The sequence below is a fragment of the Oncorhynchus keta genome, chromosome 29 (genome assembly GCF_023373465.1).
Source record: "Oncorhynchus keta strain PuntledgeMale-10-30-2019 chromosome 29, Oket_V2, whole genome shotgun sequence".
NCBI lineage: Eukaryota > Metazoa > Chordata > Actinopteri > Salmoniformes > Salmonidae > Oncorhynchus > Oncorhynchus keta.
Window position 1 is genome coordinate 25,214,309 of NC_068449.1, and position 23,037 is coordinate 25,237,345.

Consider the following 23,037-nt stretch of genomic DNA (forward strand, 5'->3'; position numbering starts at 1 on the left):
CTTAGCCATCAAACTAGCCAGCCAGAAACCATTATAAAAATGAAGACCAGCGAGCACAGGCATTAACCCACAGAACATGAATAAAACAAAACCCGACAAACAGATTAAACAAAACAAAAAATGCTAAGACAGAGTGGAGACTTACATATTGACGGCTGTGGCCCATCATGGCAAGGACTGTAGGCCGAGTTAGCTACAAAACAAAGAGAGAGCCAGCGAGAGAGAGGCACTTCTGGTGTGATAAGTCTAGCTAGCTTTTTAGCCAGCTAACTAGTCTTGCCAGCTAGCATATCCCTGCAGAGGAAACTTTCACCAGATATGAAATGTCAAGATTTCTTACAAAAGCAGCGACACCGAGCATAGCAGAAACTATGTTTCCCCTGGGCCTGACCATTTTGGAAAATCTGATGAAGATGAGGTGGTGGAAGAGCAGGCAGCTGAGGCAGGGATCACTTTCCCATTTCGATTTGACCCAGAAGCATGGCACAGAGAGCTTGCTGGTGCTGAACTTGTCGTGCGCGATGCGGCTCCACGTGTAGGGAATGTTGATTGGTAATATGGCTTGCTAGTTTGCTACTGAGAATACACCCTATAATATCACTTATTTCGTTACTACTAGTGGGTGGTATAATGCAACATTCTGACTTCCCCACAATCTACTTGGATGTCAATGTGCTGCTCACAGCCTACAATTCCTATCGGCAGGACCACACCCAGGATTCATGCTGACACCGAGTCCATACTCAACACGAGTTAACTAATCTTTAAATTAAATCCTCAATTGAATGCAATCAAATAATGTTACACCACTCCCCCTACCAATAGTAATACACTTTTTTCCCTTTATTTTTAGAAAGTTCAGACACAGGCAGTTGATCAGCTGGATTTGGAGCTATCTGGGGCGTTACAACCGTGTGCAGTCAATGGGATAAGAAATAGGTTCACAAAATGAGGAGAACATGCCCTACACAAGCTTCAAGTGCCCCCCACTAGGGGCTACTGAGTGGCGCAGCAGAAATCAGCTTAGGGCTAGATACAGGTGTGTTGATGGAAGCGTGACATTAGAAGGCTGATGTTGGACTGAGGTGGTAATCAGGTTCCTAGAGAAAGAGACAGGGAGAAAGACAGAAAAAAATATATTTAAAAAATAATTCCGAAGTTACTCAAACATTAACATCAAGTAACTGATGCAAGCAGTAAAATTAGATTTTAAAAATCACCTTATGGAACAGAGGGGACTGTGAAGCAACACAAACATAGACACACACACGATAGCATATGTACTATACACATGGATTTAATACTGTAGATATGTGGTAGGGGCCCAAGGGCACATAGTGTGTTGTGAAATCTGTGACTGTATTGTAAAGTTTTTAAAATTGTATAAACTGCCTTAATATACAAATATTACGACACCGTATTTTAGCAATGAGATAACAACAATACTTGCTGGATAAGTACTGTCTCAAGTCATTCCAGAGCAGGCTGGAGAAGCTGAGGCACGAGGAGAGCCACCCGCATGTAGAAAAAGCCCATTATATAATCCCTCATTGCGTGGTCCTTCGTGGGATGCTGAAACTGGCTACAGAGTGGTGGAGGTGATTTCAGGATCCGGGTGTCTGACTCGTCCTCCGGGAGTAGGGGGGGACAAACCACAGCTTTCACTATTTTGGCAGCATAGTCTGTAAAGACACAAATAATAACAGGCATTTCAACATGTATATAATTTGACTTTTGGTTTTGGTCTTCATTGGCCTAATTGTATATCCAAAATTCTTGGCCCTTGGGAAGGAGAGGGAGTACCTCAGCAGGTTGTCTGTTCTCACTGCCTGCATCTGTCCGCTGTTCTCATTGTAATGCAAGGCTGGGGCGGCAGGTAAACTAGTGGTTAGAGCGTTGGGCTAGTAACCGAAAAGTTGCAAGATCGAATCCCCAAGCTGACAAGGTAAAAATCTGTCATTCTGCCCCTGAACAAGGCACTGTTCCTAGGCCATCATACTAATAAGAATTTGTTCTTAACAGACTTGCATAGTTAAATAAAGGTTAAAAAAAGAAAAAAAAGACTGCAAGATCTAAAACAAAAAGGATAACAAATTCCATGAGAGCACCAACCCAAAAGTTGGGTTCCAACTGAGAGACACAAACAATGGAAAGGGTTTTGATACACTTGACTGTAATAATGACAGATTCAGTAGTATTGCTTTACCAACACTGCATGCATTCCCTCGTGGGAGAAGGTAGTGCTTCGACAGGAAATGCAGCATCAGAGAGTGGTACTCCTAGCCCTGATGTCTGGTAGTCAGTGGATCATTGCAAGATGTCCTTCAGGATCAAGGCCCCATGTAGAATCTTCTCCAAACCCATTCAGGTCTCAGAGTCTGGAATTTGATTTAAAAACAGAATGAACTATTATATTGTAAGATTGGCTGTATGTGGTACAGTGTAACATTTCCATTTTGGCACAATCATTTCCCTGCTTTCTTCCGGAGTCATATGACCAGTAGGGGTGGTTGATAGTGGAGTTCCGCCACTGCCCAACATCAGCACACCCTCTCGAGTGGTGTCAATTTTCTTGTGTAGAGCTAATCACAGTAGAAAATGGGTAATACAAATGTACACATGGATGAGTAGAATAGTCATACCCACTTATATCAAAGCGATGCTTTGTATCTGGCATGTTCTCCCAGATCCATTTAACGATCTGTCTCTTTGGGTCAGTGATGAGGGTTCCAACCACCAGCTCAGTACTGCTTAGTCCTCCAGATCACACCACGTGGCACTCTTCACCTCATTGCTCTTAGATACAAACAAAAAATTTATTCACTTAAATGCACAATGCAATTAAGCAAATCAGATTTGACACATCAATGTAACAAATTGTTGCATGATTTTACAGTATAACAATAGACAACATACGGTGCATTCGGAAAGTATTCAGACCCCTTGACTTTTTCCACATTTTGTTACGTTACAGCCTTATTGTAAAATGGATTACATTGTTTTTCCCCCCTCATTAATCTACACACAATACGCTATAATGACAAGGCAAAAACAGGTTTAGAAATGTTTGCAAATGTATTACAAATTTAAAAAACAGAAATATGACATTTACAGTACTCAGTACTTTGATGAAGCACCATTGGCATTGATTACAGCCTTGGGTCTTCTTGGGTATTCAGAGACTTGTCCCGAAGCCTCTCTTGCGTTGTCTTGGCTCGGTGCTTAGGGTCGTTGTCCTGTTGGAAGGTGAACCTTTGAGCGCTCTGGAGCAGTTTTTCATCAAGGATTTCTCTATACTTTATACTCTTTCCCTTGATCCTGACTAGTCTCCCAGTCCCTGACTCTGAAAAACAACCCCGCAACATGATGCTGCCATGACCATGCTTCACCGTAGGGATGGTGCCAGGTTTTCTCCTGACGTGACGCTTGGCGTTCAGGCCATAGAGTTCAATCTTGCTTTCATCAGACCAGAGAATCTTGTTTCTCATGGTCTGAGAGTCTACAGGTGCCTTTTTGCAAACTCCAGCGGGCTGTCATGTGCCTTTTACTGAGGAGTGTTTTCCGTCTGGCCACTCTACCATAAAGAACTGATTGGTGGAGTGCTGCAGAGATGGTTGTCCTTCTGGAAGTTTCTCCCATCTCCACAGAGGAAATCTGGAGCTCTTTCAAAGTGACCATCGGGTTCTTGGTCACCTCAATGAACAAGGCCCTTCTCCACCAATTGCTCAATTTGGCCGGGCGGCCAGCTCTAGGAAGAGTCTTGGTGGTTCCAAACTTCTTCCATTTACGAATGATGGAGGCCACTAGGTTCTTGGAGCCCTTAAATGCTGCAGATATACCCTTCCACAGATCTGTGCCTTGACACAATCCTGTCTCTGCGCTCTAAGGACAATTCCTTCCACTTGTTTTTGCTCTGACTGTGGGACCTTATAGACAGGTGTGTGCATTTCGAAATTATGTCTAATCAATTGATTTACCACAGGTGGACTCCAATCAAGTTGTAGAAACATCTCAAGAATGATCTATTTCACCTGAGCTCAATTTCGAGTCTCATCGCAAAGGGTTTAACCTCTCTGGAATATGTGGGACGCTCTAGCCGGATGAAATGCATGCCCAAATTCAACTGCCTGCTACTCATCCCCAGAGGATAAGATATGCATACAATTACTAGATTTGGATAGAAAACACTCTGAAGTTTCTAAAACTGTTTGAATCATGTCTGATGGGAAGCTAGCATCCCACCTGGCCAAGAGCCAGGGAAATGCAGAGCGCCAAATTCAAATAAATTACTATAAAAATCTAACTTTCATTAAATCACACATGCAAGATAGCAAATTAAAGCTACACTTGTTGTGAATCCAGCCAACGTGTCAGATTTCAAAAAGGCTTTTCGGCGAAAGCAAACGATGCTATTATCTGAGGATAGCACCTCCGTAAACAAAGAGATAAAGCATATTTCAACCCTGCGGAAGTGACACAAAACGCAGAAATAAAAATATAATTCATGCCTTACCTTTGACGAGCTTCTTTTACTGGCACTCCAATATGTCCCATAAACATCACAAATGGTCCTTTTGTTCGATTAATTCCGTCGATATATATCCAAAATGTTCATTTATTTGGCGCGTTTGATCCAGAAAAACACTGGTTCCAACTTGAGCAACTTGATTACAAAATATCTCAAAAGTTACCTGTAAACTTTGCCAAAACATTTCAAACTACTTTTGTTGTAGTATGCTTTCTGGTCACGCGCCTCTGTCTAACAGTACACTTCACGTGACCCTCGTTCAAGATGGCCATACTTCTTCATTACACAAAGGAAAAACCTCAACCAATTTCTAAATACTTTTGACATTCAGTGGAAGCGATAGGAACTGCAAGAAGGCCCCTTAGAAATCTGGATTCCCAATGAAAATCCATTGAAAAGTGACCTAAAAAAATATTCTAAATGGTTTGCCCTCAGGGTTTTGCCTGCTAAATAAGTTCTGTTATACTCACAGACATGATTCAAACAGTTTTAGAAACTTCAGAGTGTTTTCTATCCAATAATAATAATATGGATATCTTATCTTCTGGGGATGAGTAGCAGGCAGTTGAATTTGGGCATGCATTTCATCCGGACGTGAAAATACTGCCCTCTGTCACCAAGAAGTTAAATACTTATGTAAATAAGGTATTCCTGTTTTTTAATAGATTTGTAAATGTGTCTAAAAACTTGTTGTGGTCCTTCTGTAGCTCAGTTGGTAGAGCATGGCGCTTGTAACGCCAGGGTAGTGGGTTCGATCCCCGGGACCACCCATACGTAGAATGTATGCACATATGACTGTAAGTCGCTTTGGATAAAAGCGTCTGCTAAATGGCATATATTATTATTATTTATTATTATTGTTTTCGCTTTGCCATTATGGGTTATTGTGCGTATATTGATGAAGGGGAAAACATATTTAATACATTTTTAGAATAAGGCTGTAACGTAGAAAAATGTGGAAAAAGTCAAGGGGTCTGAATACTTTCCGAATGCACTGTAAATGTATTAGATTAAAACCTTTTAGGGCTATGGGGCAGTGTTCGGAAGTTCGGATGAATGACGTACCCAAAGTAAACTGTCTGTTACTCAGGCCCAGAATCTAGGATATGATTATAATTGGTAGCATTGGATAGCAAACCCTCTGAAGTTTCTAAAACTGTTAAAATAATGTCTGTGAGTATAACATAACTGATATGGCAGGCGAAAACCAGAGGAATCGTTTTTGAGGTCACAGGCCATTTTAATGCTAGTCTATGGGATATACAAACAAATAGCTCCCAGATTGCAGTTCCTATGGCTTCCACTAGATGTCAACAGTCTTTAGAAAGGGTTTCAGGCTTGTTTTTTGAAAAACAAACGAGTAGTTGTAGTTTTTCCCAAGGTGTCTCTCATTAGAAAAGTAGTCTTGTTGTGCGTGTAAATGAGGTGCACGCTCTTCGTTATTCACCTTTCCTATTGAACATACTATTCCCCCGTCTTAAATGTGATCGTTTATTTAGATATGAGAGTACCTGAGGATTAATTAGAAACATCGTTTGACTTGTTTGGATGAACTTTACTGGTAACTTTTTGGATTCGTTTGTATGCATGTTGAACGAGTGGATTACTGAATTAAGCGCGCCAACTAAACAGATATTTTTGGGATAGAAAGAAGGACTTTATCGAACAGAACGACCATTCATTGTGTAGCTGGGACACTTGGGATTCCAAACAGAGGAAGATCTTCAGAGGTAAGTGATTTATTTGATAGCTATTTGGGATTTTGTGACGCCTGTGCTGATTTGAAAAAGTATTTTGATGTGGGGCGCTGTCCTCAGATAATCGCATGGTATGCTTTCGCCGTAAAGCCTTATTCAAATCTGATAACGCGGTTGAATTAACAAGAGGTTAAGCTTTTAAATGATGTAAGACAATTGTATGAATGTTTAATATTACAATTTTGTCATTTGAATTTGGCGCACCCCAGCTTCACCGGATGTTGTCGATATTGATCCTGATAGTGGGATCTGTGCGCTAAGAGGTTTTAACAATTTATATATTCAGGATCTTGTTGATTCTCTTTTCAACAGCAGTGAATGTCACAAACTTTGCAGAGTGGCCGGGCTATCACTCCGGGACTATCACTCCATATGCTGCCAAGAACAGATCTCCACCCATTTCTTTGAGGATTTCGATGGTGCCACTCTGCTCGACATCCCATGTCTTGAAGACTGGTGGCTCAAGGTGGCTATACTGGTGACAGAAGAATGTGCTGCGATGAATGGTAGCCACTCCCATCATGCAAAGCATTCGGAGGACATTGGTTGGCATACAACTTGACACCAAAATGTCAGCAAAAAGGAGAAGATTGCCTGCTGGCACCCTCCCAATCATAGGCTGGCTGGATCATTCTCTCACATTGTTGCGCGAACTGCAGATCTGCGTGATGTTGAGCGCTGTTCGTCTGGCTGTGGATGTAGTCCCTGGAATCTCCACACCCAACACAGACTTGGAAAAGCTTCATCAGTTGGGACTGGAAGACATAACAAGTATTTCCTCATCCAGACTGGCTGAAGCTTCAAGCTCCCTGAGAGTGAATAAAATACATGTCCGACCTTATTAGAATGGCAGACATTTTTAAGGAGGCTGTAGGGCAAACCAAGTTGTCTTCACAATTTACAATATGCACGTCACTACTCACCCAATGATCACATCACCTTCCTCTTCCTCAGCTTTTATTCTAATCAATTGTATTGACAGCTGTTTCACAATAACTGCCTGGTCATGACGTGAGGTGAGAACTATAAATGTGACATATGAGAAGACAAAACAACATATCAAATCCAAAGTAACTAGGGCAGACATATAAGATGATGACTCACCAATGCATCTTTTATGTGGCATTACAAATGACACCTGTGTGCCTTTATGACACATTCCAGTTACATGATAGCATGGCCAGTAGCTAACGTTCACCTGCTGGAACTAGCTAAGTAGCACCGGTTGTCCATATGACGTTGACAAATAGTACATTGTGGATAGTTTTTAAAGATCACTTGGAAATACGTTAAGAAATACAGTTGAAGTCTGAAGTTTCCATACACTTAGGTTGGAGTTATTTAAAACTCGTTTTTCAACCACTCCACAAATTTCTTGTTAACAAACTATAGTTTTGGCAAGTCGGTTAGGACATCTACTTTGTGCATGACATAAGTCATTTTTCCAACAATTGTTTACAGACAGATTATTTCACTTATAATTCACTGTATCACAATTCCAGTGGGTCAGAAGTTTACATGCACTAAGTTGACTGTGCCTTTAAACAGCTTGGAAAATTCCAGAAAATAATGTCATGGCTTTAGAAGCTTCTGATAGACGAATTAGCATAATTTGAGTCAATTAGAGGTGAACCTGTGCATGTATTTCAAGGCCCACCTTAAATCTCAGTGCCTCCTTGCTTGACATCATGGGAAAATCAAAAGAAATCAGCCAAGAACTCAGAAATAAAATTGTAGACCTCCACAAGTCTGGTTCATCATTGGGAGCAATTTCCAAACGCCTGACAGTACCACGTTCATCTGTACAAATAATAGTACGCAAGTATAAACACCATGGGACCACGCAGCCGCCATACCGCTCAGGAAGGAGACGCATTCGGTCTTCTAGAGATGAACGTACTTTGGTGCGAAAAGTGCAAATCAATCCCAGAACAACAGCAAAGGACATTGTGAAGATGCTGGAGGAAACGGGTACAAAAGTATCTATATCCACAGTAAAACGAGTCCTATATCAACATAACCTGAAAGTCCGCTCAGCAAGGAAGAAGCCACTGCTCATGGGGACAAAGATCGTACTTTTTGGAGAAATGTCCTCTGGTCTGATGAAACTGTTTGGCCATAATGACCATCATTATGGTTGGAGGAAAAAGGAGGAGGCTTGCAAGCCAAAGAACACCATCCCAGTCGTGAAGCACGGGGGTGGCAGCATCATGTTGTGGGGGTGCTTTTCTGCAGGAGGGACTGGTGCACTTCACAAAATAGATGGCATCATGAGGAGAGAAAATTATGTGGATATATTGAAGCAACATCTCAAGACAACAGTCAGGAAGTTAAAGCTTGGTCACAAATGGGTGTTCCAAATGGACAATGACCCCAAGCATGCTTCCGAATTTGTGGAAAAATGGCATAACGACAACAAAGTCAAGGTATTGGCGAGGCCATCACAAAGCCCTGACCTCAATCCCATAGAAAATTTGTGGGCAGAAATTTAAAAGCGTGTGCGAGCAAGGAGGCTTACAAACCTGACTCACTTACACCAGCTCTGTCAGGAGGAATGGTCCAAAATTCACCCAACTTATTGTGAGAAGCTTGTGGAAGGCTACCCGAAGCATTTGACCCAAGTTAAACAATTTAAAGGCAATGCTACCAAATACTAATTGAGTGTATGTAAACTTCTGACCCACTGGGAATGTGATGAAAGAAATAAAAGCTGAAATAAATCATTCTCTCTACTATTATTCTGACATTTCACATTTTAAAAATAAAGTGGTGATCCTAACTGACCTAAAACAGGGTATTTTTACTTGGATTAAATGTCAGGAATTGTGAAAAACTGAGTTTAAATGTACTTGACTAAGGTGTATGTAAACTTCCGACTTCAACTGTATGTAAAGATGCTAAACGGAACTATGCTTGTAGTTATAGGTAACCAGTCTGTTTGACCACACTTTGATGTTACTCTGGTGAGTAAAAACTAATGCCTCCTAGCCTTTAACCCCAGGCTATCTAAACTCAGCCTTGATCAGGGAAGGGTAGACTAGTGGTTGATGTTAAGCTCAGGAACCACAGAAGCAGGCACAGTCATTTTCTTAACGGATCCCACACCACTATTAGGAAGAACATTCAGAGCCTATGAAAAGGAGGAGAGCTTTTATGAGTTAGATCATTAATGGATTAATAACTGTCATAATTGATGCCTTATGACATCTGGCATATAGACCTGTGGTTAGGATCAAATGACTAATCGTTTTGATTTTATTCGTCACTTTTCTTCCAGTTTTATGTATGGAGAGCTGACGGACAAGAAGACAATAGACAAAGTCAGAGAGACATTTGATAATTATGAGTCCAACTGCTTTGAGGTCTTGCTATACAGGAAGAACAGTGAGTGTTCACATTTAATTGTTAGCATTGTATATGCACTGTATATTCTATTCTATTGTATAAAAAGGAAAATGTAAACAACATGCACCGTATGAGAAAAGCAACTGTTACTACTACATTGTAACGAATCCATTCTGTCTGCAGGGGCACCAGTGTGGTTCTATATGCAGGTGGCCCCCATCAGGAATGAGAATGACAAAGTGGTTCTCTTCCTGTGCACCTTCAAAGACATCACTGTATTCAAGCAGCCCATCGAGGACGAGTCCACTAAGGGTAAGGACGAGTCCACTTCGGGTAAGTCTCTCTGTGGGTCTCGATCATGCTGAACTGTGGCTGTTTGCTTGTTATGAAGAGCCAGCCTATGAATTACTGGAAATAAAAAGGTCTTGTGATTGTTGTGGGCAGAACCTACAGAAGATGTGGGTGTTTTTACCCTCTCCTCCTAGATGAGTGATGCACGTTGTCAGGACTTTGCCCTGGGTTCTGTTCTTAGCAGTGTTAAGTGGGTGTGTTTGCCCTTTGACAAGAAGAATGCTGTACCCCTGAGGGACCCCCCCATCACCATGACCCGTCAGAGACTTACTGCTGGGAAAACCAAGCTCATGGGATTGGAAGATGACTAACACATGATGATCAACACATGATGATTAATATGGGCTTTACCTGCTGTTAATGTTGGGAGCAGGTTGACCAGAAACAATACCATGACAGTCAGGGATATTGTCAAAAGGTTTTGTTGAACATTTTACAGGACATGCAACTTCTATTGTTGTTATCGTTTTTAGTCAAGTTAAGGGACTTTTATCTTTTGTCAAAAAATAATAATAATATGAGTCCATTTACATGTATACATTCCATTCATACATTTTACAAATAAAATCATACAGTCTCAATTTACAATTTAACATTAAAAGTTCAGTATGTAAACTACTCACAATGAAGCCATTGAAATCCTCCGGGGTGAAATGAGCACCACACACAATGCCCGCGGTTCCACTTAACGTTACTCTAATCCGTTTATATTTTCCACTATTTTGTATTTTATTAGGAGCTTATTAGTCTGTCCTTTAATTGCTTGTGATGACCTTACCATAGAATGACTGCTGTGTGTCCAGACCTTGTCAAGGGGTCACTGATTAGGAGTGGACCCAGAGCAGAGCTGTAGTGTGGACTGTCGCAGTGTTCAGTGTTATGGGATTGCAGACATGGAAGCTGAATGCTGACACTATAGAAACACAACCTCCTCATGCTATAGCTCAAGCTGCTCCCACAGCTCAACACCCATTCACATCAGTTGAGGAGGAGAGACTCCATCTAGACTGATTAGCCTTTCCACACGTATTCGTCCACGTTTTGAATTCAAAAGTGTTAAGTATTCACTGTCAGTGTTTCCCCTAGGATTATTTTTTTTTGGGGGGGGTTGCTTCTAGTGTTAATGCAATGACATGCTAGCTGTTCCCATAGACTTCCAGTCATTGAGCCAACGACTATCTCATAGTTTTTGCATTGGTGGCAACAATTCAGCAGCCACTGGAGCTAAAGGATTCGAGGGGGTACTCTGACTGTATTTGAGCAGAAATGATTTGATCATCATATGCAGTTTGTTCGGGGGTAATGCTTGGATTTGGTTCTTGCTATTTCTAACTTTGCCACATTGTATTAGGTTCTTCTGGTCGGGTTGTTTTCTTTTTGTTTTCTCGAGGGCTAGCAGAATGCACATTAGCCTGTTTTCCAAGGCTCTTTTGGGCTATTACAGTAAAGATTGGGGGCTCTTTACATGGTCGGTGTAGAGTGCTGCTTTGCCCTGGCGGTATACAATGAGTTACACAACTCCTAACATTCTCTTCATCCGAGGGGAGGTCAGTTGTATCTGTTGCAGTGCCATTGAGAGTAGGCTGCCGCTGTGGCCTGTGTCGGTCTCTGCCACTGGTCTCCTTTCACCTTGCTGCCCTTTGGGAAAAATAGCTGAATTAACCTACTTTTGAAAGGAAGTGAAAGAGGATATGAGGTTAGAGACCCTGGAGCTGAGGACTATTTCAAATCCCTGTTTCTCTCTGTGGTAATGGCACCTGAAATGGTTTGACTGATCTTATATTTCATCCTGTACAGTCTTCACATTATTATGGTTTATACAGCCAGCGTGAGAGTGGGGCTGTAGTTATAATATATGCCATTTAGCAGACACTTTTATCCAAAGCAACTTACAGTCATGCGTGCATACTGGGTCCCCAGATTCAAACCCACTATCCTGGTGTTGCAAGTGCCATGCTCTACCAATTGAGCTACAGAAGACCGAGAACTTTGCTGTGCATGCCTAGTGCCTACATCATCACTGTGACTTTGAATCCATAGCTGCTGGTTTTACAACAAGATAACGGTCATCTTTAGATGAAGTCATGTATTAATGTATGGTTAATAGCGTATGCTTTCAGTGTTTCTCAAAGTGTATATAATTTATGTACCCTTTCCACATGACCAAGCTGTGCTAAATGTGTCAATGTTTTTTATGTCTGCAGGATGGACCAAGTTTGCACGGCTGACACGGGCACTGACACATAATAACCGCAACACCAGCCACCATACCACACCACAGCAGCTCACTCCTATGAGCAGCCATGAAGTCAGCCAACCCAAGCAGTCCCGTCTGGCAGAGGTAAGTGCTGTGTCACATGTAGAGCTGGGAGTAAACCAGGTTAGGGTTGTGGTGTAGGGAGTTAGACAGACAATCATCATCCTGATCACCTCTTCCATCACATTCAGGTCCTGCGCCTAATGCAGAGAGAGAGGACAGACTATTAAGACTTAACATACAGGGGCTAAACAGAGAGAAAAACAGAGATGGCCAAAACTTTTTATTTTATTTTATAACAAACAGAAGAGCAGATACAAGAGAGGACTTTTAGGTAGAAAATTGATTGACCTAATGTTTGACTGTACACACATACAAACACACACCTCCCCATACATACTGTACGTTAAGGTTTTATTAGCCGTATGTACGGGATACTCTTGCTATACACCATAAGTATAACATAAGAAGGCACAATTTATAGTCCAATATTTACATGTGTTTTGAAGAAGGGAGGATTGCCGGTCAAGTGTTTAAATTGTGAAGTATTATAATAAGTCTGTTGGCAGCAGTTGTGATGTGTGTGAAGCATAAATGTATATGAGTGGATGTGTGGATGTCTGTGTGGGTGTGTGCGTGAGTGAGTGAGTGTGTGTGCTAAGGTGCGGAAAAGAGCAGCTGGTCAGTCCAGTGAAGGGTGTTCCGCAGTCTGATGGTTTGTAGATAGAAACGGTCTCTGAGCCGGTTGGCATCAGACCTCATGCTCCAATACTATCTGCCAGATGGTAAGGAAGTGAACAGCTCATGACTGGGGTGTGGGGGATCTTGATAATGCTGCGGGCCTTCCTCAGGCACTGTTTCGAGTAGATGTCCTGGATGGGTGAGAGCACGATCCAAGTGATGTGCTGGGCCTTGCGGTCATGGACGGAGTAATTTCTGTACCAGGCCGTGATGGAACTGGTCAGGACTCTCTCAATGGTGCAGCGGTAGTATTTGGAGAGGAACCGGGGTGGCATGCCGAATTTCTTCAGCCGCCTCAGGAAGTAGAGACGCTGTTGCACCTTTTTGACAAGAATGGTGGTGTTGTTGGTCCATGTCAAGCAGTCGGTGATGTAGATGCTAAGGAACTTAAGTCTCTCTACTGCAGTCCTGTTGACAATCAACTCCTTTGTTTTGCTGACATTGAGAGAGAGTTTGTTGTCTTGGCCCCACAATGCCAGTTCACTTACCTCCTCCCTATAGGCTGACTTGTTATTATTGGTTGTCAGGCCTACAACTAAGCTGTCGTCAGGAAACTTGATGATGGAGTTGGTGTCGTGCAAAGCCACAGTCGTGGTCGAAAAAGGAGTTCAGCAGAAAGTTGAGGAAACACCCCTGGGGGACCCCTGTGTTAAGAGTCATTGTAGAGAAGGTGTTGTTGCTAATCATCACAGCCTGTGGTCAGGAAGTCCAGAATTAATTTGCATAGGCTGGTGTCCAGACCCAGGGCTCTGAGCTTGGTGTCGAGCTTGGAGAGAGCAATAGTCTTGAATGCTAGACTGTAGTCAATGAACAACATTCTCAGATGTGTTACGGCCGTTTGAGTAGCGATGGAAATGGCATCTTCCGTGAATCTGTTGGAGTGGTAGGAAAATTGGCATGGGTCCAGTGTGCCTGGCATGCTGGCCTTGATGTGGGCCATGACCAGCTTCTCGAAGCACTTCATGATGACCGGGGTGAGTGCGAAGGCATGATAGTCATTTGGGCATGTCACCTTATTTTTCTTGGCCACTGGGGTGATGGTGGTCTCCTTGAAGTTGGTGGAGACTACAGCCTGGGACAGGTACAGGTTAAAGATGTCAGAGAAGACAGCTGGTCAGCACACACTCTGAGTGCGTGGACAGGGATGCCATCTGTGCCGGCAACTTCGTGAGTATTTACTCTTTTGAGAGTTTTCCTCATCAGCCTATGAAAGCGAAAGCACCTGGTTGTCCAGATCAGCAAGATTGTTCCTGGATGGCTCGGTATTGTCTGCCTCGAAGCGAGCATAGTTAAGCTCATCTCAAATCAAATCAAATTTTATTTGTCACATACACATGGTTAGCAGATGTTAATGCGAGTGTAGCGAAATGCTTGTGCTTCTAGTTCCGACAATGCAGTGATAACCAACAAGTAATCTAACTAACAATTCCAAAACTACTGTCTTATACACAGTGGAAGGGGATAAAGAATATGTACATAAGGATATATGAATGAGTGATGGTACAGGGCAGCATACAGTAGATGGTATCGAGTACAGTATATACATATGAGATGAGTATGTAGACAAAGTAAACAAAGTGGCATAGTTAAAGTGGCTATTGATACATGTATTACATAAGGATGCAGTCGATGATACAGAGTACAGTATGTATATAAGTATGCATATGAGACGAATAATGTAGGGTAAGTAACATTATATAAGGTAGCATTGTTTAAAGTGGCTAGTGATATATTTACATCATTTCCCATCAATTCCCATTATTAAAGTGGCTGGAGTTGGGTCAGTGTCAATGACAGTGTGTTGGCAGCAGCCACTCAATGTTAGTGGTGGCTGTTTAACAGTCTGATGGCCTTGAGATAGAAGCTGTTTTTCAGTCTCTCGGTCCCAGCTCTGATGCACCTGTACTGACCTCGCCTTCTGGATGATAGCGGGGTGAACAGGCAGTGGCTCGGGTGGTTGATGTCCTTGATGATCTTTATGGCCTTCCTGTAACATCGGGTGATGTAGGTGTCCTGGAGGGCAGGTAGTTTGCCCCCGGTGATGCGTTGTGCAGACCTCACTACCCTCTGGAGAGCCTTACGGTTGAGGGCGGAGCAGTTGCCGTACCAGGCGGTGATACAGCCCGCCAGGATGCTCTCGATTGTGCATCTGTAGAAGTTTGTGAGTGCTTTTGGTGACAAGCCGAATTTCTTCAGCCTCCTGAGGTTGAAGAGGCGCTACTGCGCCTTCTTCACGACGCTGTCAGTGTGAGTGGACCAATTCAGTTTGTCTGTGATGTGTATGCCGAGGAACTTAAAACTTGCTACCCTCTCCACTACTGTTCCATCGATGTGGATAGGGGGGTGTTCCCTCTGCTGTTTCCTGAAGTCCACAATCATCTCCTTAGTTTTGTTGACGTTGAGTGTGAGGTTATTTTCCTGACACCACACTCCGAGGGCCCTCACCTCCTCTCTGTAGGCCGTCTCGTCGTTGTTGGTAATCAAGCCTACCACTGTTGTGTCGTCCGCAAACTTGATGATTGAGTTGGAGGCGTGCGTGGCCACGCAGTCGTGGGTGAACAGGGAGTACAGGAGAGGGCTCAGAACGCACCCTTGTGGGGCCCCCCGTGTTGAGGATCAGCGGGGAGGAGATGTTGTTGCCTACCCTCACCACCTGGGGGCGGCCCGTCAGGAAGTCCAGTACCCAGTTGCACAGGGCGGGGTCGAGACCCAGGGTCTCGAGCTTGATGACGAGCTTGGAGGGTACTATGGTGTTGAATGCCGAGCTGTAGTCGATGAACAGCATTCTCACATAGGTATTCCTCTTGTCCAGGTGGGTTAGGGCAGTGTGCAGTGTGGTTGAGATTGCGTCGTCTGTGGACCTATTTGGGCGGTAAGCAAATTGGAGTGGGTCTAGGGTGTCAGGTATGGTGGAGGTGATATGGTCCTTGACTAGTCTCTCAAAGCACTTCATGATGACGGAAGTGAGTGCTACGGGGCGGTAGTCGTTTAGCTCAGTTACCTTAGCTTTCTTGGGAACAGGAACAATGGTGGCCCTCTTGAAGTATGTGGGAACAGCAGACTGGTATAGGGATTGATTGAATATGTCCGTAAACACACCGGCCAGCTGGTCTGCGCATGCTCTGAGGGCGCGGCTGGGGATGCCGTCTGGGCCTGCAGCCTTGCGAGGGTTAACACGTTTAAATGTCTTACTCACCTCGGCTGCAGTGAAGGAGAGACCGCATGTTTTCGTTGCAGGCCGTGTCAGTGGCACTGTATTGTCCTCAAAGCGGGCAAAAAAGTTATTTAGTCTGCCTGGGAGCAAGACATCCTGGTCCGTGACTGGGCTGGGTTTCTTCTTGTAGTCCGTGATTGACTGTAGACCCTGCCACATGCCTCTTGTGTCTGAGCCGTTGAATTGAGATTCTACTTTGTCTCTGTACTGACGCTTAGCTTGTTTAATAGCCTTGCGGAGGGGATAGCTGCATTGTTTATATTCGGTCATATTACCAGACACCTTGCCCTGATTAAAAGCAGTGGTTCGCGCTTTCAGTTTCACTCATATGCTGCCATCAATCCACGGTTTCTGGTTAGGGAATGTTTTTATCGTTGCTATGGGAACGACATCTTCAACGCACGTTCTAATGAACTCGCACACCGAATCAGCGTATTCGTCAATATTTTTATCTGACGCAATACGAAACATGTCCCAGTCCACGTGATGGAAGCAGTCTTGGAGTGTGGAGTCAGCTTGGTCGGACCAGCGTTGGACAGACCTCAGCGTGGGAGCCTCTTCTTTAAGTTTCTGTCTGTAGGCAGGGATCAACAAAATGGAGTCGTGGTCAGCTTTTCCGAAAGGGGGCGGGGCAGGGCCTTATATGCGTCGCGGAAGTTAGAGTAACAATGATCCAAGGTTTTACCACCCCTGGTTGCGCAATCGATATGCTGATAAAATTTAGGGAGTCTTGTTTTCAGATTAGCTTTGTTAAAATCCCCAGCTACAATGAATGCAGCCTCCGGATAAATGGTTTCCAGTTTGCAAAGAGTTAAATAAAGTTTGTTCAGAGCCATCGATGTGTCTGCTTGGGGGATATATACGGCTGTGATTATAATCGAAGAGAATTCTCTTGGTAGATAATGCGGTCTACATTTGATTGTGAGGAATTCTAAATCAGGTGAACAGAAGGATTTGAGTTCCTGTATGTTTCTTTCATCACACCATGTCTCGTTAGTCATGAGGCATACGCCCCCGCCACTCTTCTTACCAGAAAGATGTTTGTTTCTGTCGGCGCGATGCGTGGAGAAACCCGTTGGCTGCACCGCCCCGGATAGCGTCTTCCCAGTGAGCCATGTTTCGGTGAAGCAGAGGACGTTACAGTCTCTGATGTCCCTCTGGAATGCTACCCTTGCTCGGATTTCATCAACCTTGTTGTCAAGAGACTGGACATTGGCAAGAAGAATGCTAGGTAGTGGTGCGCGATGTGCCCGTGTCCTGAGTCTGACCAGAAGACCGCTACGTTTCCCTCTTTTACGAAGTCGTTTTTTTGGGGGGTCGCTGCATGCATCTGGGAGGGAGGCTTCGGTGGGCTGGATTTGCCTTTGTAGTCTGTGATAGTCTGTAGTCCTTGCCACATGCGTTGCGAGTCTGAGATGTTAAACATCAATTCAAGTTTAATCCGGCAGTATGGGCTCCCAGCAAGGTACGGATATCTATGTTCAACCAGGGTTTTTGGTTAGGGTATGTCCGGATTGTTATTGTGGGTACAACATCATCAACACAATTACTAATGAAGCCTGTGACTGACAATGTATATTCCACAATGTTGGTGGGTGAATCTTTGAACATATTCCAATCACTATTCTCAGAACGGTCCTGCAGCACTGAGTCTGCCTTCTCTGTCCTCTGTCGCCCGCGACAATAAAGACTGCTTCCGGATGAGAGGATTCTTGCTGGCTAATGATCTTGTACAGTTCGCTGTGGGCTGAGGCTGTACTGGGCATCATTAATATTGCATGCATAGCAGTGAGACGGAGGCAGTGTGCCGCGAGCACTTTCACTGTCTCCGTCTGCTGGAAACTCAGACGACTTGTTTTGGGACGAGCCATGTTCACTTTACCTTATCTTTTCCTGAGCTAAGTGACCTTACCTGGCTGTCTAACTGTCCTAAGTCATCTATTGATGTTTCAGGGCAGTGGATTATTTGACATAAACCTTAGTGTTGGATTTTCAATCCTGCCCCCTTGGTAAGTACCGATGAACGACATCTACAGTGCATCCGGAAAGTATTCAGACCCCTTGACTTTTTCCACATTTTCTTATGTTACAGGCCTATTCTAAAATTGATTTAAAAAATAAATCTACACACTATACACCATAATGACAAAGTGAAAACAGGTTTTTAGAACTTTTAGCAAATGTATAAAAAAAACGAACTGAAATACCTTATTTATGCAAGTATTCAGACCCTTTTCTATGAGACTTGAAATTGAGCTCATGTGCATCCTGTTTCCATTGATCATCCTTGAGATGTTTCTACAACTTGAATTGAGTCCATATGTGGTCAAATCAGTTGATTGGACATGATTTGGAAAGGCACACACCTGTCTGTATAAGGTCCCATAGTTGACAGTGCATGTCAGAGCAAAAACCAAGCCATGAGGTTGAAGGAATTGTCCGTAGAGCTCCGAAACAGGATTGTGTGGAGGCACAGATCTGGGGAAGGGTACCAACACATTTATGCAGCATTGAAGGTCCCCAAGGACACAGCGGCCTCCATCATTCTTAAATGGAAGACATTTGGAACCACCAAGACTCTTCCTAGAGCTGGCCAAACTGAGCAATCCGGGGAGAAGGGCCTTGGTCAGGGAGGTAGCAGGGACTGAGAAACTAGTCAGGATCAAGGGAAAGATAAACAGAGCAAAGTACAGAAATGTCCTTGAATGAAACCTGCTCTAGAGCGCTCAGTACCTCAGACTGGGTCGAAGGTTCACCTTCCAACAGGACAAAACCCTAAGCACACAGCCAAGACAATGGACGAGTGGGCAAGTCTCTGAATGTCCTTGAGTGGCCCAGCCAGAGCCCGGACTTGAACCCGATCTAACATCTCTGGAGAGACCTGAAAATAGCTGTGCAGCAACGCTCCCCATCCAACCTTGACAGAGCTTGAGAGGATCTGCAGAGATTAATGGGAGAAACTCCCCAAATACAGGTGTGCCAAGCTTGTAGTGTCATACCCAAGAATACTCAATCCTGTAATTGTTGTCAAAGGTGCTTCAACAAAGTACTGAGTAAAGGGTCTGAATACTCATGTAAATGTGATATTTCAGTGGCAAACATTTCTAAAAACGTGTTTTTGTTTGTCATTATGGGGTATTGTGTGTCGATTGATGAGGGAAAAAACTATTGAATGAATTTCAGAATAAGGCTGTTACGTAAAAAAATGTGGGAAAAGTGAAGGGGCCTGAATACTTTCCAAATTAAATGTATCAACATGAAATTATACTTACTGTCAATTCATGCAAAGGGGATTGTGATTTGGATTTTGTGATTTGCTTACCCCTACCTGTCTCTCTCAGACAGAGAGGTAAGACTAAATCAAACCTCTGTAAAGAAGGATGAGTTTTACTATCTCTTCTCATTTACATAACCAATAACACGATGTCTGAGTGGGTTTGTAATATCTGGGGAACATTCAATAGATTAGGCAGGTGATTCATCTGAAGAGCATCTGACGTCTCATATTGAGTATGCGGAATGTCAGATGTGCTGCTATTTCTCTGAGAAGGTTTTTGTGTGCTTAATTGAAGTTCTCATTTTGCACAGCGCTTCTGGTCTTGACTGAGGCCTGTTTGATTGGCACATCTGATGATGAGGATTAGATGAGAATTGTAGCCTCTGTTTATCTTCTCAGCGAGCACCCAACCCACTTTTATAACATGGAGTCTGGAAGCCCCATTCCTGATATAGTCTGTATGAGATATGAACAATCAACTTTAACATGGAAAGTGTCTCCTCCTCCTATAACTGTCAGTCCCTTTCTTTCTCTCTCTCTCTCTCTCTCTCTCTCTCTCTCTCTCTCTCTCTCTCTCTCTCTCTCTCTCTCTCTCTCTCTCTCTCTCTCTCTCTCTCTCTCTCTCTCTCCATCTCTCTGTGTGCGCTCAGGTTCTCCAGCTAGGCTCAGACATCCTCCCCCAGTACAAACAGGAGGCTCCTAAGACTCCCCCTCACATCATCCTCCACTACTGCACCTTCAAGACCACCTGGGACTGGGTCATCCTTGTCCTCACCTTCTACACGGCCATCATGGTGCCCTACAACGTGTCCTTCAAGACCAAGCAGAACAACATCGTGTGGCTGGTGCTGGACAGCGTGGTAGATGTCATCTTCCTGGTGGACATCGTACTCAACTTCCACACCACCTTCGTGGGGCCCGGTGGGGAGGTCATCTCAGACCCCAAGCTGATCAGGATGAACTACCTGAAGACCTGGTTCGTCATCGACCTGCTGTCCTGCCTGCCCTATGACATCATCAATGCCTTTGAGAATGTGGATGAGGTATGGTAGGCTGGCTCGGGGAAGGGGTGGTGATGGTTTAGGATCTTTGAAATTGTATTTCTTTTTTGTAATTATCTTTTGATTAGAATGTTATTTTCTTTTAATAGGGGTTACATAGACAACCAAACAAAGTGCAATGACTAAGTACAATGAAAGGAATAAATAAGGATACAGCAAAACATTATACAAAAAGGCAGTCATAAAACGGAGAGAAAACAATGTATACAAACATTACAATTATAACACGGGCATTTATGGGAGGTTTTCTACATAGGACAACAATGGAGACCACATTTTCCAAAATGTATCAGACCTCTGGTGTAAATCAAATGTACATTTCTCTAGAGCTTGCATAGCAGAAGCTTGAAAGCCACATTCTCGCAGATGGTACTTCAGGTGTGGACCATAATAACAATATACATTTTTTGGCTAAGTAAACAAGGGTATTGAACAGATGTTCAGAGTCAGGGTCAAACATGACGTTACAATCAAAATAGAGCAAAATTTAACTTTGGTGAAAAAGCTAATTATCTACCCAAGATATACTGTATGTGTAAGTGAATATCATTCCAATAAGACTGGATTATGCTACAGTACCAAAAAACGCACATGAAGGTGCCAGTATCCTGTTTACATTTGAAACAGAAATGTGTTGCATTGGAATACATTCTGTGAAGGCGGACAGGTGTAAAGTAGGTTCTACGAAAAAATGGGAAATTTAGCTCGTATGCATTTGGGGTAGACCCTTTTGCAGATAGAAGCCCATTCTTCCTCACCAAATGCATGTCCAATGTCTCTCTCCCAAACATGTCTCAACGCAGCATAGGATGAGGCACTTCTGTTCAATAAAATAGAATATATATGGAGATTAAACTTCTCCGAACGGTAGGATTCTTTAAATAGTTTATCAACTTCAGTCATTTGAAAACGTAGTTTATCGACTTTCTTCTGACCCTCTATGAAGTGTCTAAGTTGTACGTATTTGTCAGTTGTACTTCTAACAGTTGCTTCTTATGTCGGCTCTGAAATCCAGAAATGTGGGCTTCTGTCAAAACCACTTTGCCTGATGAGCTCTAGACGATTTTCAGTCCTCCAGGAGAAGCAATTATCAATACTCCTTCAACCCAATCATACAGAACACAATTAATTGGATTTTAAACAGAAAAACTTATGGACTGTGTTACTGCTTTTCTAGAGTTCAATGATAGGTGCTCCATCACGGTCATTTAATTAGAATAGCTCATAAAACACATGTTTTAGGAGAGAGTGAGTGAGTGTGTGTTTGTGTATCCAGGTCAATGATACTGTACTTTGCTGTGAAGGTTATAAAAAATACATGTTTAAATAGGTTATGTATACTGTAGGCAATGTTCCCTCAAATTTGTTCAGCACTGAGTAAATTTCAGGTCTGTTGAGCACCAACTTGAATATTCTGTGCAACTTCCGGCGCGTGTTTACTGTGAATACTGAGGCTGTTACTGTTTTAACAGTGGCCATGTAGGCTCATGTGGCTACTTTATCATAATGTAGGCATACCAGAGTGGCCTACCATAAAACATTTGAGAAAATGCATCCCATAACATTTTAACATGAAAACAGCTGTTCCATCGTTCAGCCTACAGTAGGAGCCAATGTGTGGTGTTCAATGTAGGCCTACATTCCATGAGACTTTAGAAAAAAACATGCAGGGCTTCAAATCAAATCACATTTTATTGGTCACTTACACATGGTTAGCAGATGTTAATGCGAGTGTAGCGAAATGCTTGTGCTTCTAGTTCCGACCATGCAGTAAAAATCTACAAGTAATCTAACAATTTCACAACGACTACCTTTTACACACAAGTGTAAAGGAATGAATAAGAATATGTACATATAAATATATGGATGAGCGATGGCCGAACGGCATAGGCAAGATGCAGTAGATGGTATATAGAGTACAGTATACACATATGAGATGAGTAATGTAGGGTATGTAAACATTATATAAAGTGGCATTGTTTAAAGTGACTAGTGATACATTTATTACATCCAATTTTTTATTATTAAAGTGGCTAGAGATTTGAGTCAGTATGTTGGCAGCAGCCACTAAATGTTAGTAATGGCTGTTTAACAGTCTGATGGCCTTGAGATAGAAGCTGTTTTTCAGTCTCTCGGTCCCAGCTTTGATGCACCTGTACTGACCTCGCCTTCTGGATAATAGTAGGGTGAACAGGCAGTGGCTCAGGTGGTTGTTGTCCTTGATGATCTTTTTGGCCTTCCTGTGACATCGGGTGGTGTAGGTGTCCTGGAGGGCAGGTAGTTTGTCCCCGGTGATGTGTTGTGTTCTGGATAGCCTTGGGGTTGTGGGTGGAGCAGTTGCCATACCAGGTGGTGATACAGCCCGACAAGATGCTCTCGATTGTGCATCTATAAAAGTTTGTGAGTGTTTTTGGTGTCAAGCCAAATGTCTTCAGCCTCCTGAGGTTGAAGAGACGCTGTTGGGCCTTCTTCACCACACTGTATGTGTGGGTGGACCATTTCAGTT

General features: G+C 43.2%; 1 protein-coding gene across 2 annotated transcripts in view; it reads left to right on the forward strand.

The window, feature by feature from the left end:
* Positions 1-23,037, forward strand: part of kcnh5b (potassium voltage-gated channel, subfamily H (eag-related), member 5b) — a 99,380-nt gene that overhangs the window by 10,428 nt on the left and 65,915 nt on the right. The window contains exons 3-6 of one of the 2 annotated variants that reach the window (XM_035743024.2): positions 9,563-9,669; positions 9,814-9,963; positions 12,186-12,322; positions 20,121-20,513. In XM_035743024.2, coding sequence (XP_035598917.1) covers positions 9,563-9,669; positions 9,814-9,963; positions 12,186-12,322; positions 20,121-20,513 — 787 coding nt within the window. The remainder of the gene's footprint in view (positions 1-9,562; positions 9,670-9,813; positions 9,964-12,185; positions 12,323-20,120; positions 20,514-23,037) is intronic. The other variant, XM_035743025.2, reaches the window with a different exon arrangement.